The 20,465-nt window shown below is 39.2% G+C and overlaps 1 protein-coding gene across 1 annotated transcript; it reads left to right on the plus strand.

The window, feature by feature from the left end:
• Positions 1 to 10,820: 10,820 nt before the first annotated feature.
• Positions 10,821 to 19,728, plus strand: LOC127764697 (serine carboxypeptidase 1-like). The gene is made up of 14 exons (XM_052289610.1): positions 10,821 to 11,071; positions 13,327 to 13,475; positions 13,883 to 13,962; positions 14,942 to 15,064; positions 15,138 to 15,240; positions 15,401 to 15,438; positions 15,607 to 15,708; positions 15,827 to 15,907; positions 15,985 to 16,131; positions 16,293 to 16,361; positions 16,577 to 16,698; positions 18,273 to 18,386; positions 19,441 to 19,486; positions 19,588 to 19,728. Exons 1-14 carry the CDS (start codon positions 10,821 to 10,823, stop codon positions 19,672 to 19,674), a joined length of 1,512 nt encoding a protein of 503 aa, XP_052145570.1. The 3' UTR covers positions 19,675 to 19,728.
• Positions 19,729 to 20,465: the final 737 nt, after the last annotated feature.

Genomic DNA, 20,465 nt, shown 5'->3' on the forward strand with positions numbered 1-20,465 from the left:
TTTCTCTACTAACCCCACAAATTGAATCTACTTGATCAACTTGATCCCTTTATCTAAATCCCAGCCAGTGACATGTCTGCTTCTGCCATGGATATCAAGCCGTCAATGTGACCACAAATTGTCATCCTGGGAAAAATTATGCCGGCATCATCAACTTCCTGGTTGTAGTACTGCCATCGGCTTTAGAAGATCGAACTGCTGCCATGGCTCTCGTGGTTGAGCCACCGCCGCAACCAACTGCTCCGGCCACCACACGCTGCCCCCAACCTCGTGCCGCCTCCTAGACCTAGCTCCAGCCCCAATCGTCGTCCCCTCCCCGGCTGCATCCCCCATCACCCCTGAGCGCCGCCGCTAACTCAAACCCTAGCCCCGCCGCTCCACCGGTGTCGGTGAGGCAGAGGATAGGAGAGGGCAGAGCGTGAGAGGGAGAGATGAGGCAGGCAACCGACAGGTGGGCTCTAGGCAGATTTTAAAATGATTTAGACACGGTCAACCGAGCATTCTAGGCCCACTCGTCAGATTTTCCCCTTTTGTTGTTTTATTCAAAATCCGAAACTTCCAACGCCCATATCTATCTCATACTAAATCGGATTACGACGAAACTTTCGCCAAAAATCTTCTAAATTCAAGATCATAAAAATGGCACTTGTTTGCTATTTTTGTGTATTTTTCTGGTATTTAGCCCTTGTGATTAATCCATAGGTGTAGATTATTAACACCGGCGATCGACTAAACAGGTTACGTGTGTGGGGAGGAATTTGAACCAGTCGAGGTTGAACCCTTGACTGAACATGGCAAGTCACTACGTCCCCCTCTTTGAACATATTGAACCTATTTTTATAAATGTGTTGGTTGCGAATAAAATTGCATGCTAATTATAAAACTGCGCACCTACACTTGAATGAAATCCTTCCTTGATATTGTTACCTTTATATTCATCCATTGTTGCCCGAGTTTATCTATTATACGCAGTCGATTACCGACATTGCTTAGCCTTGCTAATCTAGATGATAGTGCAATCCACATTTATGTTATATGGATGTGAAATCACTTGGTATGGGTGATTAATGATTTACGAAGGAGACATGAGCGCCACCCGCAACATAGACACCTTTTGTGAAGACCAAAACATAATAAAACAAAACATTTTTGACTGGGGTGGCATGGATAGAATATGAGTTGTTCTGGAAACCATTAGTCGCGGACCCTAGTCAGTTAAGGACTGAGTCAGGAAGCTATACAGAAAATGAACCGAGTACGACCGCATTTCACAAATGGGTAGACCCGATGGACTATGAAATTTTCGTGGGGCGTCACCCCAGTCATGGTAGGTTCTGTACGAGTATGATGCTATTGTTGAAGTGTTGAATTCAGATAAATGACATCAAAAACCTAAAATGCACCCTATAAGTATATATATGGTAAATATTCCCTGATCCTGGGAGCGCAAGGACTCCCCTCACTTCCAGCTCGAGGTAGGGATGGTGTGCCGAGGGTGCAATGGAGACTTGTTGTCCTTGGAGCGGGTGCCGCAATGCGAGAATGACCAAAAAACCAGACCGTGACAAGTTTCATGCGTTGGGAGTAGGCTCATGTGTTGGGCATGTCATGGAGTGCAGGATTAAAAGCGTACATCCACTGCAGTGTGAGTAAACCAATCTATTCAAATAGCCGTGCTCGCGGTTAATGAGCGCCGAGACTTGTATTACTCTTGACTAGACCTATATATTTTTAATATTGCTTAGCACAGGGTTGGACAACTTGTGAGACCTTGTGTTGATGCGAAAAACACACACTGGCCTGGAAGATCTGCTTAACTCCTGAGTAGGTCCAAAATCTTGCTTTTAGGTTCATGAGCGTGCCAGTTGATTTGATCCTGCAATCAACAAGAACAAAAGACAAGAAAACGAGGTTAAATCCATAAACAATAGCCGATCGGCTAGGAGGCGATGACATATCGTCAATCGTTGAGCCGATGTTATTGGCATCAGATCGGCAATGAAGAATAAAGTAATATAAGACTAAATCTACTCGATCAGCTGTAGATATCGACGATATATAATCTTTCTCTCGATGTATACTTAAACTAAGTGATTGGGATAGATCGAACAGTACGTCGAGACAGTATAAATCACTTAAGTCTAAAGATACATTAAGATAATGATTATATGAACGTTTATAGCATAGCCGATCAGATAGATCTAGCATGTATCGGCTAATACTCCGATACCACTCTATATTAAGATATTAAAACAGACAAGATATATTAAACAGAAAGCCTAACATACTTTAATGCAACAAGATCTTAATATAAAGGGCAGATTTAGCATAACAATCAAGCATGTGAAGTAAAAGATAGCTAAATCAGGTATGATCAGCTGAAACTCCGATATTATCTCTATTGATGATCATAAAACAAGCTAAATATTATAGTTATAGATATTACTTAATAGATCGAACTCAACCGATGCAGCATTAAGCGTCGGGCCTGTGTACCTACACAACATGTTTCCTTTCGAGAGGTACATGGGCGTTCTGAAGAAGTATGCTCGTAACCGTGCACGTCCAGAGGCAAGCATCGCCAAGGGTTATGGAACAGAGGAGGTCATCGAATTTTGCGTAGAATTTATCGAAGATCTTCGCCCAATCGGGGTACCTGAATCACGCCATGAAGGGAGACTACGGGGAAAGTGAACTCTCGGAAGGAAAGCAATAATGACGGTAGACAACAATTTATTCCGTAAAGCCCATTCCACGGTTCTGCAACAATTTTCATTGGTAGTTCCTTACATCGAGGAGCACTTGGCTCTAGTTCGCGCCAGGAACATCGGTAAGTCCGGTGCATGGATTACACGGCATCACATTGATACTTTCCCCGTGTGGATACGACAACATCTCATGGGTAACGAGTCGATCAACCAACAACTTGCCTTCCTAGCGAGGGGACTGTCTGGGTCGATCACGACATTCCAGGGATATGAGATCAATGGGTACACATTCTACACGAGAGCCCAAGACATGATGAGCACGAACCAAAACAGCGTTGTTCGTGTCGATGCCATGGGACACGATGGAACAACTGGCACGTATTACGGTGCCATCGAGGACATATGGGAACTTGACTATGGTCCTCTCAAGGTCCCTCTGTTCCGGTGCCAATGAGTTAGGTTGACTGGTGGAGGTGTAATGATTGATGACAGTGGGATGACAACGGTTGACCTTAACAAGATTGGATACTCGGACGAACCTTTTGTCCTTGCCAATGATGTAACGCAAGTCTTTTTCGTGAAGGACATGTTTTTTCCATTCATCATTATTCTATTTATTCTGACCTCCATACTTCGATCGAGATATTGGACATCGAATGCCACTCTTTAAAATGGAAAAGAAGCATTAATCAGCTGTGACACGAAAAAAAACGAATCCTTTTATAGCTCATCATTTATTGGCAAAAATAGAAAAGGTCAATATGAAGGAGGAGAAAGAAACAATAGTAACGTGGTCCCGGGCAAAGGAAAGAATGGAAGAGGGCCTGACGAGCCTAAGCGTCACGTGGTTCTCCCAGGCAAAAGAAAAATCGTCGGAGTTGAGGACAAGACTGACGACGATTACGATTAGTTGGATGGGCAACCCTCTTTCACGGTGACGATTGACCCTAGCATCCTCCTATCAAATGAAGACACCCCTTACTCACGTAGCGATCACAAGGAGGGAACAATAGTGAGGAGAAAGTACGTGCGGTCAACCATCACCGCCGATGTATTGCGGTAATTATTGTGTACACAATGTAAACTATTTTGGATGTATTGATTATCCATATAAATCAATTGATGTATGGCATATGTTAATTACGCACGATTATTAGAGGTTTTAACAAGTTTAAATCATGTATATGCTAGTTATATGCGATACTTACAATTTTTAAAAGTTTTAAATCACGTAGGTGGCAATTTCATATGTTAATTAGAGTTTTTAACATTTAATTTACTATCATTCATATGCTAATTATAATTGACTAGAGAATTTTTAAAAGTTTCAAATCATGCATGTGGCATTTACATATGTTAATTAGAGTTTTTCACAATTTAATTTACTATCATTCATATGCTAATTATATATGACTATTCGAATTTTTAAAATTTTTAAATCATGCATGTGGCATTTACATATGTTAATTAGAGTTTTTAACAATTAATTTAATATAATTCCTATGCTAAGTATATATGATGATTACAATTTTTATTAATTTTAAATCATGCCCTATGTATATACATATGTTAATTAGAGTTTTTACCAATTTAATAATATCATTCATATGCTAAGTATATATGATTATTAGAATTTTTATTAATTTTAAATCATATATTTGCTTATTACGTTTTATCCACTTAATTTATTACAGACAACAATAATTTTTCGAAGTAATTGTCATTAATCTTTGTACTTTAAATCATTGTAATGCATTATCTTCTATTTTAGAAATACATATGTAATGGAAAATAATATTCAGTGCGCTTATCAGTAGTCCCGGTTCTTAACCCTAACCGGGTTTAAAAAGAATTTGGAAATAGCGGGAAAAGATCTTTACTCCCGGTTGATGAGAACAACCGGGAGTAAAGATATCTTTACTCCCGGCTGTTCTCAACAACCGGGAGTAATGATCATTTCTTTAGTCCCGGTTGTTCTCAACAACCCGGAGTAAAGATATCTTTGCTCCCGGTTGTTCTCATCAACCGGGACTAAAGATCTAGGGCTATATATATTCCCGATGCGCGCCCTCGTCTTCTCCACCAACACTTAGAAGTTTTTGCCCGATCGATCTTTCTCGGCTTCTCCTTCACCGCCACTGCCTAGGGCATCCCCGCGCCGACGCCGCCGCCGTATCTCGCCGTCGTCTCGCGCTCGTCGTCGTCGCCGCCGCCTCCGCCTCCTCCGCCGCTGCCGCATCTCTGGGGTGAGAGCCGCCGCGCGCCACCTCCCTCTCGATCTCTCTCTCCAATCTCGATCTCTCTCTCTCCCTCTCGGTTGCCGCCGGCCGCCGAGTTTCAGACGCCGACGCCGACCTCGTCACGACACGACACCACGCCACGACGACGCCGCGCCACGAGACGCCACGACGCCGCACGCCGCCGCCGCGCCACGCCGATGCCGCGCGCGGCGCCACGCCGCCACCGCGCCGCCCCGCCGCCGCTCCGCTGCCGCCACACCGCCGTCCCGCTTCCGCCACACTGAGAACGTGAACGAGAACAAGGTGAATGAACGTGAACGAGAACGAGCGAACGAACGTGAACGAGCCAACGAACGTGAATGAGAACGAGAGAACGAACGTGAACGAGAACAAGGTGAATGAACGTGAACGAACAAACGTAGGTGAATGAAACGTGACCTTAACGAGAACGCGAACGTGAACGATATCGTGAACGAAACGTGAACGTCAAATGCAATATATGTTACTTCGTGTTTATCCTAATACATCTTTTTGTATCTTGCAGAAAAGACGTTGTCGGAGTCGTCCCTCAAGCCGGAGTGGTAGAGCTAGCCCTCGAAGGAATTCGCCCAGGCAAGTGACGTAATTATATATATATATATATATATATATATATATATATATATATATATATATATATATATATATATATATATGATTGTTATATTTGTAATGCAATTAAGATTATTAGATTGTAATTAGACTTAATTAGCATATAAGATTGTGTAGTGTTCTAATATACGACAGTTACACTTAGAATACATGACTATTTGAGTTTTAGTATAAGATTATTGGAGTTTTAATATAAGATTATTATATTTGTAATTAGACTTAGTATATATATAATTATTGACTAGCTAGGGTCCTATAATATACGTCACCTAGACTTAGCATATATATCACTATTTGAGTTTTAGTATAAGATTATTAGATTTGTAATTAGACTTAGCATGTAAGATTGTGTAGTGTTCTAATATATGACAGTTACACTTAGCATACATGACTATTTTAGTCTTAGCATATAAGATTATTTGAGTTTTAATATAAGATTATTATATTTGTAATTAGACTTAGTATATAATTATTGACTAGCTAGGGTCCTATAATATACATCATCTAGTCTTAGCATATATCATCACTATTTGAGTTTTAGTATAAGATTATTAGATTTGTAATTAGACTTAGCTTCTAAGATTGTGTAGGGTTCTAATATACGACAGTTACACTTAGCATACATGACTGTTCGTTTAGTCTTAGCATATAAGATTATTTGAGTTTTAATATAAGATTGTTAAAACATAAATGTCTCATGACTTAGCAGATGTTTCCTGTATGAACAGATGGCTGATCGCGATGAGGAACAGATATTGTACGATACAATCGCGGAGGGAAGTAGCCAGTACTGGAACGAAGAAGAGGGGAACGAGGATCCAAACTAGTATTTGAACGAGGAAGGGAACGTGGAGAGGGATGCGGAGGGGAACCAGGAGGGGCACGTGGAAAGGGATGTGGAGGGGAACCAGGAGGAGGAGGCTAGTGGAAGTCAACCCTCCGTTGGACAGAAGAGGGCACGCGGGCAACGAGGTGCCGCGAAGAAGCTTGAGGGTCGGCACATCATAACGGAAGTGGAAGAAGGGGTTGTGCGGGATAACGTGCCTGTCAGTACGGTGTACTGGCGAAGAACAAGGGCACGCGGAGATCATGAGAGCTTTGTCCCAGATTCGGAGAAAGAGATGCTGTGGACCACAATGCTCGAGACATTCACCCTTCCCGCGGGTACAGAGGACAAAGTGAAAAGGTGGACTCTGAAGAAAATGGCAAAACAGTTTCAGACCTTCAAGGGAGAGCTGTACAAGAAATATATCTTGAAGGGGCAGACACCGAACTTCGACACATTCCCAAAGCTAAGGGATCACTAGGACGAGTTCGTTGCATATAAGACAGGTGAACAAGGGCAGGCGATGATAGAAAGAAACAAAGAAAATGCCGCCAAGAAGAAGTACCATCACCACTTGGGGTCAGGCGGCTATAGCGTCGTGATGCCGAAGTGGGAGGAGATGGAGGCTAGCTTGCTTGAGAGGGGTATCGAACCGGCCACCGCTAATTGGCCGGAACGATCGAAGTTCTGGTACTATGCTCACGGTGGAACGCTCAACCCAGCTGATGGCTCACTGGTCTTCGGTGATCAGATACGAGAGGCTGCGCGTCGACTAACAGACGCAGTGGAAGCCTCTTCTCAGGGCACGTTCCGACCGGATAGAGAGAGGGACGAGCTGTCACTCGCCCTGCAGACTCCAGAGCATCCAGGACGAACACGAGGGAAAGGGGTGATTCTTTGGAAGATTGGGTTCAAGGAGGACATCCACACGTACAGGAGTCGGATGAGGAGCAAGAGAGATACCGAGACGAAGATTGCAGATCTTGAGTTCAGGGTATCGAGCTACGAGCTCAGCATGCAAGAGGAGGTGGCAAGGAAGGTTGATGAACGCATGGCCGCACATCGGTCCAATGATCCCCAGCCGACCATTCCTCCTGCAATGGTGAGCCCGTCAGGAAACCGTAGCAGCTGCGCCTCAACGGGGCAGGTAGGATCACAAAGCATGGACGCCATGCAAACCCAGGACGAATCCACCTGCCCCGTTGATGACATCACTCAGCAGACACCATGTGAGCTGCATATTCCTTTCAAGAACTTATCAATAAAGGTAAGCTCGTAGTTTATATATTTTAGATTTGCCCATTCCGCTAGTTGCTGCTTATATATGTTGATTACTAATAAATAACCTCTCACCACATGAAGGTGGCGTCGGGCATGGCCATCCCAACGGACCCTTCAGGTACTCACCACTGCAGGCCGATTCCAGCAGGATACTCCAAGGTCGAAGTTGAGTTGGTCGAAGGCGCGTACGAGGACCTCGAGCTGGATTACCCTGGAGGAGACGGTGAGACGCATCTACGAGACACAAGCCATGCCATTATTCTATGGCGCAGGCGGTACATCATCCTCCCTGAGCGACAAGCGGCGTCTCGTGCACCATCTCCTCCGGCTCCGCCATCTCCTCCTCAGGATCCTGCACCGTCTCCTCCTCATGCTCCAGCACCGTCTCCACCTCAGGCTCCTGCACCGACTCCTCCTCATGCTCCAGCACCGTCTCCACCTCAGGCTCCTGCACCGACTCCTCCTTAGGCTCCTGCACCGACTCCTCCTCGGTCTCCTACACCGATTCCTCTGCAAGCTCCTCTTCCGACACCTTCAAAGTCAAGGGCCCCCCAAGCTCCACCGCCTGCCCACACAAGGGCAACGAAGAAGGCGAAAGTTGACGCCGCCAAGAACAAGGACCCGGGGTACGATTGCACGCAAGAGGAGCTTGACGCTTACGTGGCATCAGAAGTCAAGAGACAATTCAAACCTCGAAGTCCAGAAAAGAAGATTCCTATAGACCCGAGTGTCATGAACTTCTTCAGGGGTATGTCTGCACCTGGCAAGGAGGCCATTAAGCTATCGGACTATGAGCGAACGCTGAAGAAAGCATCTTCTGGAAAGTCCAAATCAGTCCCTCAGCTTGGAGAGCAACCAAACCAGGAGATCGAGCCATTGGTGACCGGTAAAGAAATGACGATAGAAGAATTTATTACTGACACCGGTCTAACTACAGATCAATTGCTAGGAGTCGCACCAATCGAAAAGGCAGAAGTGAAATACATGTACGAACTCGGTAAACCGCTTGTCAAGCCTGAGCTGCTGCAGTCCCTACCCACACAAATGTACAAGTTCCATCAGCTGTACATGGAGATGAGCGCCACCGGTAGAGAGATGATCGGAGCGAGGATCAGGGACACGGACTTCTTGCAAGGAGATGACATTCTCTGGATCAATTTCAAGGGAATCTACGAACTATACCAGCTGGACGCCCTCGACGTCTCTATTATGAGTTGCTGGATTTTGTAAGTATATCGTTCAGTTAGATTTCTTACTACGTCTCCTTTAATTAATTAGGTCCTTGTATATAAGTAGACTATAGAAAATAAGATACTCCCTTTTATCGTTGTAGAATGGAGATTCAAAGGGCCCGACGGCGGGGGGTTTTCTATACTGGATTCATCGACCCTCGGAAAGTAAACGTCGCAATGCTCGACCAATATCCGCAAGCCACAGAGGACAATCTCGTCCATCTCCTGAAGGCGCAGCATTACAAGACGTTCATACTGTTGCCGTACAACACAGAGTTAGTTTAATTTTACTGTCTTCCTATACCAAATTTCATTCCCGTACGAACTTGCTAAGTGTTTCATATGTAATGCATCCCACGCACATTGCAGATTCCACTGGGTGCTTTTACTCTTCGACCTGTCGGCCTGTACCGTCAACGTATATGACTCAATGGATAAAAAAGAGTCTACCTTTGACAAGGTTTTCGAACTTATAGACAGGTACCGTCATAAGTTCCTCTGTTAATTAAGAAAATCTTGTTATGTTAATTGCTACTACGAATCATAACTTTAAACTCCATGTAGGGCTTGGTATCGGTTCCGTCATTTGGTCCGCGGCAAATAGAGAGAAAGACTTAGGCGGAATTTCAAATTTCCTGTGAGTACACATGCTCTACATTTATATTTCTCCGATTCAAATACATACAAGTGTATATTAATTAGATCTCTCGTTGTTTGTCATTTATTTGTAGTGCGCAAAGCAAAAGAAGGGAACTAACTTGTGCGGCTATTACATGTGCGAGTATTGCCACTGCCTTGCAGACCAAATCATCACCACAAGAGAGCTCAATGTACGTACAAATAAATTCAAAATTTCATTACGTATCGATTTCTTGTTTAATTACTAATCAATTTCATACATTCATATAGTTTATTCGCATGAGGGATAACCTGACCACGCACAAGGAATTTATCGCGGCGGTTCAAGAACAACTCATGGGATTCATCAACGAACAAATCCTTGATCCTAAGGGTGAATTCTACTACGACGGAAACACAATTCATAGGTCCTTAGCTTCTGAGCTAGCGACTACTACTACGTCGAAATTATAGCTAGCTAGGACATATAATGGATTGTAATTAATACATGACTACATATGTTTCTATGTGCATGTGTACACATTTTCTATAATGTAAATATATTTTAGTCATATATATATATATATACATATGCATTTGCATAACATATATATGTATAAATACATATATATTATGCATGTACATATGTATTGAAACATATATAAATATAATATAATATATATATATATATATGCATATATGTACTGAAACATATATATATATGCATGGTTTATATATATATAAACCATGCAGCAACAGGGCCATGCAAAAAAAAAAGGTCAGCTCGATCTTTAGTCCCGGTTATTTCACCCGAGACTAAAAATAGCGATTTTTAGTCCCGAATTGGTAGTCCCGGTTTAAAAACCGGGACTAAAGGGGGTTACAAACCGGAACTACAAAGGGTTTCTCCACCAGTGCAATCACAACACATCACACCTCCCACGGTCCGGTCCTCACTCCTCCCGCGCGCGCACTATTTCCGGAACAAAAAGCACGCGCCCACGCCCCTCCAAAAAGTCAAAAAAAAAAAAAAAACAGAAAGAATCATCGACCAAGAAATTGAACGCATCCCAAGGCCAGCCAGCACACCTGCACAAGCGGACGACGGACGCCGGGGAGATATATATATCTTCCTTTCCTCCCACGATCCGCTCATCGGCGCGACAGCTGGCACCTGCCGGTTTTGATATGATCATATGCATCCCCTTTTCAGTTTCATTTCACCTATTTTTACATGTCTATCTTTTTTGTTTGTAGTACATAAATGCAAATAATGCGTCTCTTTTCTCTCATCATAGCCTTTCGATCGGTAGAAGCTAGAATGCCAGAGATGGTGAGGGCGTCGACAGCCATCTCTGCGGGAAGAGTCGTCGTCGTCGCCGGAGCGGCGGCGTTGGTGGTGGTCTTGCTGTGCGCGGCGCCGGCGCCGGCGGCCGTGGAAGCTGTCCCGGCAGGCGCTGAGGTCTCCGAGTTCCCGGGGTTCGACGGCGACCTCCCCTCCAAGCACTACGCTGGGTACGAATTGAACAAGAAATATATTAGATCAGATTTATTGAATAACTAGATCAGATCCTTGTTGCTTTACTTTGCTTAATTACGCCGTGGGTTTAATTTTGTTGTTGCTTCGCTTTTGCTCTCTTGATGTGTTAGTTAGCAGACGCGTGCCCACGCTTACCCGTTTTCTCCTCATTTATATATATCTGCTGTTGTTCTTTTGCTCTCTTGATTTGATTTGGTTTGATTATGAATTAAGGATTTAAGGTGTTGAAGTTTACGAATAATGAATTGTAATATAAACTGGACGCGGATCCGGTGTAGTTTTCTTTGGTAATAAGGAGTATGGTTACATGATCGAGCATAGCCAGCTATATATATGCGGCCGTTTGCAGCCGTTTTCAGTTCGATACCAAATTCATCACCACCCCGTTTTGGAAATCACTAATTTTTTTCCTGAATTTAAATTATTTTGTTGCGGTCTTTTGTAAAGAGTGACCGATATAAGTGACCATGTAGCTCTGTGAAGTATTAGATTTATAAGTTAATGGTTTTTTTTTCATTTATATATTCAATCTCCATGTCAATCTATTATATATTGTCATTTCGACATACGTTCTTAATATTTTTTTAGTAAAGTGCACTGGCGGTACTTAAACTTGTAGGGTTGTATTATATAGGTTCCTAAACTCTCAAAATGCATATCCAGGTTCCAGAACTTGTCAAAATATATCATCTAGGTTCCAAATTGACACATTCCCTCTATAATCCTATGTGGCGCTGATGTGGCAATGCCACATGGACGTGACGTGTCCTTTTTTTTTCTTCTTTCCTTTTTCTTTTTCATTTTCTTTTCATTCTTGTTTTTTTCCTTTCTTTTGCACGGATCACAGAGAAAAGGAGAAGAAAGGGAAAAAAAGAGAAGATAAAAATAAAAAGGAAAAAAATAAATGGGTATCATTTATCAGTCAAAATAATGTCACGTCATGTCTGTGTGGCATGCCACATCAACGCCACATAGGATCATGAAGGGGTTATGGCAATTTGGGACCTAGATGACACACTATGACAAGTTCTGTGACTTGGATATGCATTTTGAGAGTTTAGGGACCTAAATGACATACCCATACAAGTTTAAGGACCGCCCATACACTTTACTCATTTTTTTTTTACCCAAGTTAAGATTTTGAGATTGCACAGCACAAATTCTAAAATGCATTTTTTTCTAATAACGGAGAGAGTATCTGTTATGTATCATTCTAACAATTATGATATACAGTAACTGTTACCATTATTAAGCATCCAATCGTTTTCCTAAAGCAGTCATTAACTCTAAGTAATTGTTGTGCATGGCTAAAGTAATGAAGGGCAGGAGGGAAGATCACCTACAATGATTTAGAATATGGAATGAGAAAGTATTTTGATAAACTAAATTGAATGCTAAAATTAAAGTAATAAAACGGAGGGTATCAAATTTGGTAGTCTTATATAGGGAACTTAGAGCAAGTTTTATAGTGGATTGATAGTCCACTTTAATTTTGTCCACATCATCAACTCATTAATTAAAATGTACTCCCTCCGTTCCAAAATATAAGGCACAACCACCATTAACCCAAAGACAAGAAATAATTATTACCACCTCATAGTTCAAATTAGATATCTTGATGGTGGAGGATTTAAATAATAATATTTTAGTGGAAAAGAAGTGCTATTTAATGACATGCATGTATGCACGCCTTATATTATGAAACAACTTTAAAAAGTAGTTGTGCCTTATATTATGGAACGGAGGGAGTAATATACACAACACATTACCTCTAGCACCCTTGCCCCAATACACCATATTAATTTAATTTTATTTGTTTCCTATCAATTCATTGGCCTCTTGCTCTCTTCTCTCTTTGAGGTTGCTCCTTGCATGAGATTCAACTCATTCTCTCTCTTTATTTATCTCATCCACCTTATCATATGAGCTTATATGGCACTTAGGGGAAAGTGTTCAGAGGCTTATAATACTTTCTCTTAGCTCTTAGCTGCACATGATCTTGAATTCATCATGTTTCATGAGTTTTTTTGTAGCATTAGAAATGTTGGGGTCCATCGAAGTGTATGTTGTGTGGCCTCAATTCATTCGTGGGCCAGTTCGCCCTGGGGTTAAACAACATCAATCATATAAATTGAAACAGCATATAAAAACCCAAAGAATTTTGAAACCATATTAGGCATCTTAATCCATATTAAAAAAAATATAAATAATTATTTTGTTTGTTTGACAGGTATATAACTGTTGGACATCAGCCGCTAAAGAGACATATGTATTACTATTTTGCCACTTCCGAAAGGAACTCAACCACTGACCCTGTCATCATCTGGATAAATGGTGGCCCAGCATGTTCAGGATTTAGTGCCTTTTTGCATTCAATCGGTAAACATCATATTTCAGAATTGTATGAAGTGTTACATGATTATGCCATTAGAAAAAAAACCCACTGTTATTCTATTGTTGTAGTTGTAGAGGAATTTGCAAAGTATAAACTTTTCTAATAATGATTATTTTACTGGACAACATATATGTAGATTTGTCGCATTTTACTAATACAATTATATATGTAGATTTGTTGCATTAGTAGTGTAGGACTTATAGGCCAACAAATAAGCATGGAAAAACTATGCTAAGAGAAATAGTATAGTGAGCATTTTGCTAGTAAGATGCCTATATACATATCTAAATATACCTGAGGCAGGTGCATATTTTTTCTACTGATTATGTTCTAATTAATGAAGCACACATTATTGACATATATAACTAAATTTCACAAAAACTATTTTTAGGACCATTCAAAATAGAGGGACCCATGATTCATGCCAGAGATGAGCCAAGGACCAAGTTAAATCCTTTCTCATGGACCAAGGTATGTGGAATTAAGTTTTTAGGGTTGAACACAAACGAGTAGAGAAGTGTTTATATGTAGGACAAACAAGTGTATTTTAGATAGATGTACAGTGTATGTTCTTACTTACGTAATTATGCCTACAAAGATCTCAACTACAAGTTTTATTGAACATTTTAATGAATGCAGTTCAATTAACCTTTTCACACTGAAGCCCATTAATAATGCTTACTATTTCTCTTAATTACTTACAAAGGTAAATACACTAACTAGCAAGCAAGTAAACTCATGTTTACCAAGTCCTTGTTGGTATTAACTATATTTGCCATTTCCTTTTAGTTCTGTCAGGGGATTAGATATATTTGCCATTTCCTTTTAGTTTTGCCAATTTCAATTCTTTTTGTCATATGTCAGTATGTAGTTTAATTTGCTTCTACACTTATTAAAATACAAAGTTATATTAGTAAGCTAACCACAAAATATGCCCGCACATGGGCTTCTCTTAATATGGACCCTCTCATTGATCAATGTCATGATGCTTCATAAATCACACTTGTACTTTAGGACACCTTAATAGTTAATTTGTTTGATTAAAGAGTGATATCATGAAACATATAGAAAATGGGAGGTATATGGTTATTACTCCATGCATTTTTTAAAATCAGTGATTTTTACTTAAACTTTCTACCTTACATTTGGAAACTTATATTAAGAAAAGTCAATAGATAATAATATTATAGAGTGTTACAATGACAATTCTAAAGGTATAAGTTTTCACATGGCCATTCTAAGTATCTCTGGATAGGTGAAAGTTTAGAAAGTTTGACATCACTGATTCTAAGGTGATACATAAAAAAGGAACGCATGCAGTGCTTTTTTAGAAAGTAATGACAAATCAACTTCATTCAGTTTGTATGCTACTTCCATGTATAATATATCTAAATACAATAATTTTAGTTCCTGGATATTACTGATGTGCTCTTGCTTGTCCCAACCACAGATGTCTAGTGTCCTTTTGGTTGACTCACCAGCAGGAGTGGGCTATTCTTATTCCGAAAATGAAGATGACTATGTAACAAATGATACAAGCAGAGTATTGGACCTGTATGATTTTTTATCAAAGGTCTGTGATTTCTATGCATGTTTTGTAATGGACATAAATTTCTTTCAAACTACTGAGGTGATTGTTTTTCCAGTGGTTTTCTGAATATCTTGAGTTTCTGTCAAATCCTTTCTACATTGCCGGTTGCTCCTATAGTGGCGTGATAGTACCAGTTCTTGCACAAGAAATTCTGAAGCGTAAGTGGCAGTGCAAATCTTTTAAAATATAAATATTAGATATGAAAACAATATGCTCTCAAAGTGTTTCTATGTATTTATTAACCTTCCAAGATATATGTCATGATGCATATTGTTTCTCATTTACCCTTTTTGTTTCTAATGTATTGAAATATTTTAGGAAATGAAGACAATGGCAGAATAAAGATAAATTTTAAGGTGATGTTTCAAAACATATTCCAAGCAATTTTAGTTGAAATTGTATACAGTTCTGTTGTATTTTCTATTTAAATTATATTCTTTATTGATTATTTTGATATATGTAACTACATATTTTTAATTTATGCTTTATGTTTTCAACTAAAATACTTCTATTTTGTCTTCCAGGGTTATTCACTGTGTAATCCAGCTGTTGATGTAGAAATTGAAAATAACGCGTTTGTACCTTATGCATTTCGAATGGGACTGATTTCAGATGAATTATATCAGGTATACTTATTTTAAAATTTGATTTTTTTTATTTTCATTTCACATATTCTTTTTTCCTGAGGCATGCATTCAAAGTTTCAAACTCATCAAGTAATTGGTTTACTTTCTTTGGGAGCAGAATTTAGTTAGTACGTGCAATGGGAAGTACTGGAATAACAAAGGCCCATCTTGTCTAGCAAACTTGGAACAGTTTCATAAGGTAAACAAGATCTGCAATGCTACCTATATATCACGTTTTGTTCTACTATTGTCAAGAAAATTACCATTGATGTGCAGCAAATCAGTGGCATTAACATGGAACATATTCTTTGTCCACCATGTCGTTATCAAATGGGAATAACCAAAGAAGCCAATGAGGAATATGATTTTGGTCAGATGTTTGAGCTCCTTTCCGAAAGCACCGAGTATGGTTTAGAATGCAATGTAAGTAACTAAGGACCAATATGTGATGAGATCTGGGACATGATTTTCAATATCAAAAAGTTTATTTTAGTTGTAGAATGTATACACTGGTTTGGAACTCATGGACACGTCTCCTGTTTTATGAACATATTCAAACCACTTATGTTAAATTTGTATTTCAGAATCAAGAACTGGTCCTCGAGAAACTCTTTGACACAAAATCCAGCAGAGAAAAACTGCATGCCAAACCGGTACAATATTCTATTTTGTTACAATAGTTTGTGATTTTTCTTCAAGTAATAGTAACCGTATGAACCGGGATCCTTCGTAGTTACACTACCACTGACATGCATGTGGGCTCCGTTCTCCATAGGGCCCACGTTTTAGTGGCAGTTACCATATAATGATAACCACGGAAGATCCGCATGATATTTAATCATTTTTGACATGCTATCTTCTTCCGCAGATTGAAATATTACAAAAGTGGAAGAGATGCCCCAACTTTATCCAATACACAAGAGATATTCCAACTTTAACAGAGTATCACTTAAATGTAACATCCAAAGGTTACAGAGTGTTTTTATATAGGTATGTACATTAAATGCAATTGGATACTTCTATATTTTCATGGCACTAATTAGGGATGAAAACAGATCGAATACGGTCGGAAACTAGCTCTATCATATTCGTTTTCATATTTTTTTTCGGAATCGGAAACCCAGATATAAAAATGGAATCGAATATTATCGAATACAAATACAGAGCGAATACGAAGCGAAACAAATACGGTGATGAATATTAATCGGAATATAAAAACCCCTCACTACTCACAAACGATTTTTTGCTATTGTGTTTCTAAAATCATGCGCTATCATGTTATTGTGTTTTTACTGCTATTATTATACTCAAAACTTCAAATAATATTTTGAAGCAGTAAATAATTTCAGCTGAAAAAGTCATGAACATAAAAGTTGTAGAACTCATCAAGACTACAACTTTTATTTGGTCATTTCTTCATCCGACAAAGTGATAGTAATATTGTTCATAAAATTTACATCTCTCTCTTATAGTTTATAAAACCAAATGAGAGATATGTAAATTTTGTGAACAATGTTACTATCACTTTATCGGATAAAGAAATGACCAAAATAAAAGTTATAGATCTTGATGAGTTATACAACTTTGTTGTTGATGATTTTTACAATTGAAATCATTTAGTATTTGAAAATGTTGTTTGAAGTTGTCATATTTTTAAATTCAAATTCAAACTGTTCAAACAAAGTCATATAGAAAAATGACCAAAATAAAAGTTATAGATCTTGATAAGTTATATAACTTTGTTTTTGACAATTTACTACCCGAAAAAAATATTTGAATTTCTTTTATTTTAAAATTCAAATTTTATATAGTTCAATCAAACTCGGATGGAGAAATGACAAATATAAAATTGGTACATCTCAATGAGTTCCATAACTTTGTTTTTTACAACTTTTTCATATGAGTTCATTTATTATCATAAAATTCAATTCGAAGTTCATTTTTTCCAAGAAGTCTTATTTGCCTCCGCTTTGGGTTGGGCTGGCTTATGGGCTTTATGTGTAAGTCGGATATCTAATGGAAAATACCGGATAATATCCGACGGATATCACCTATATCATATTCGTTTTCATAACCGAAAAAATATCCGAATTCGAAAATTTCCAGATATATCCGACCGAAACTATCCGAACCCGAAAAAAGATCCGGTCGGACGGAAATTATCTGAATCACTTTCAACCCTAGCACGAATAGGTATGTAGGGGTATGTGTGTGTGTGTGTGTGTGTGTGTGTGTGTGTGTGTGTGTGTGTTATTGTAGAGTATTATTTATTCCATATATACAAGCTAATATGTTCTTGATATTCCGTGTAGAAACAATTGAAACATGGTGCTAGAGGACAACTTTTGTAGCCTAACTCATCCCAATAGATAAAAATTTGGAAAACTAAAATAATTTTTATAGCATGATTTATGCTATTGAATTTGTTTGTTACTGATCAAAGTTATATCATAAAGTGCCACAAATATTTACTTTTTGAGATTAGTTTCTTCTAGTTATATAATGTCTGCTTCTTTTACTGAATATAATATATGTGTTTAATTGGAGGAGTTTTTCCAATGCAGTGGAGATCATGCCTTGCTTGTCCCATTTTCTGCAACTTTAGAGTGGCTAAAAACATTGAACTATAAGGAAATTGAGAAATGGCATCCATGGTTTGTAGAGAAACAAATTGCAGGGTAAGTAAATCTCTACATTCGAATAGTTATTAAGTATCCAATCTTGGATATATTTAAAATAACTAATATTTCTATTCTTTAAGCAAACAGCAAATTAATCCAATGGTCAAGCTAACTACTGTAATTCATCATATAAATCTTGGTTATTATTCATAAAAATAATAGAAAATTTAATTAGTCAAGGTGCAAAGGATGCTTGATTAACATATGCCTTGATACAATGATCATATGTGTGACCACTATATAAACCTCTACATCGTACAAGTGAAGGACCAAGTGCAGACACATGTCTACAAAACATTTCTATTCCTATGAATAATGATGATAAGATACAAAAAGCCCAATTTAGAAAAAAAGAAAACAATTGTTGTGTTCTCAGCTCTGGGGCTTCTTACGATTAGTTTGGGCTACATCTCATTGTCAAGAAGGAACCAAACCTTTCATGCTTATGGGCAATATTTCTTTCATCATTGCTATTGTAGAGTATCATGTCCTAACCCGGCTTACATTATAGGCATGGTTAATATCCTTAAAATAAAATCCAGAACCGAGTCAACATAAAAGGTGGTCACTTAAAACTAATTTGAAAGCAGAAAGAGAAAAAAAAAACTATTGCATATTTGGTTTGAATTATATTCTAGGTTCCCAAACACATGGAGGATTTAGATTCTGAAATGTTAAGGAAAAAATGATGAAGAATAATATGTTCCCATTATCCAAAGAACGAAAGAGATTATAACACCGAGCACTCGGAATCATCAATATATAGTTATACACGTTATTCCTTTGTAGAATTGCCAATAATATGAGCGTGTTAGTCTTCGCATGCTCTGTGGTATGTGACAGAAGTGCACCCTTTTTATTCTAATTTTTGTGCACTCAGACACCATCAGTTGTCAATATTAAATGTCAACATCTTTTTTATGTTATACTAACTCTAAAGTTGTAAATCATCTCTTTCTCTTATGGAAAAAACACACTTAAGTATTAAGACATTTTAGATAGTAATTTATGTTATGATTAAGCTAATTTGCACTTTGTTGATTACTAATAGGTATTCAGTTCGGTATGAAAATAATATACTATTTGCAACAATCAAGGTAACAATTTCTCATCTTTCTATCAATTGAACACAGTATGATTGGTGGAAATTTGGATGTTGCATCTCTAAGTCACTATTAATTTCCTACAATTACTTCAGGGAGCTGGCCATGTCCCATCAGATTACCTGCCATTTGAAGTATTTGTTGCCTATCAAAGATGGATAGATGGTTCTGATTCTTTATAGTAGTTTGACTAATGTTGTGTCATTTGTACATGAATAATCTTAACTCAGTACCAATATACAATGGCGATATAACCTCTGTTTTGAGGCCAATGTGAAACAGTTTCAGGCAATAGATGTGCATGATACATGACTAGTTCTCTATATCTCTACTACCTAAAAAGTAAAAAAGGTTTTCGTCATCCGCCAACGTTTTTCCTCTCCAAATCGGTTTCTGCACGACACGCTCTTTCGATTTTTGCTGCACGAGCGCATCCGCCAACGTTCAGCTGTTCCGCTACGTACAGGACTGGTCACACCTTGGCTTCTGCCAATGGAAGGTGCTCGCTGCTGCAGCTGTGATGCTACTCCGATCCAGCTCCCCTCACCACGCGAGCAATCACATGCAGTTCAACGTTGACACGTCACCGAATCAGTTTGGGTAACAAAATCCTACATGGTCCCACCCACAGATGCATGCACTCCCTTTTCTAACTCGATCAAGTTAGTTTCTCTCAATTCTTAATAGATATTCCTATGGATAAAGACGTGAGATTGTGAGAACGGCTCCACCATTGTTCCTGCATGCGCGTCTCATCTGATCGTCTCGCAGCCGCATAGTCGCCCACCAGCTGATACACTTGATATACTACCCATTGCCCCATCGTCCATTGATCGTGTGAACGTATGTTTGACGATAGGTACTTCCTGCATGCGTCTCATCCTCGTCTTCCTCTTTCAGTGCATGCATGCATGATCTAAGCATACACACGCCACCTCTAGCAAAGTGTAGGTATAAGTTTTTCCTAGTTTGG

The sequence above is a fragment of the Oryza glaberrima genome, chromosome 2, assembly GCF_000147395.1.
Source record: "Oryza glaberrima chromosome 2, OglaRS2, whole genome shotgun sequence".
Classification (NCBI taxonomy): Eukaryota; Viridiplantae; Streptophyta; class Magnoliopsida; order Poales; family Poaceae; genus Oryza; species Oryza glaberrima.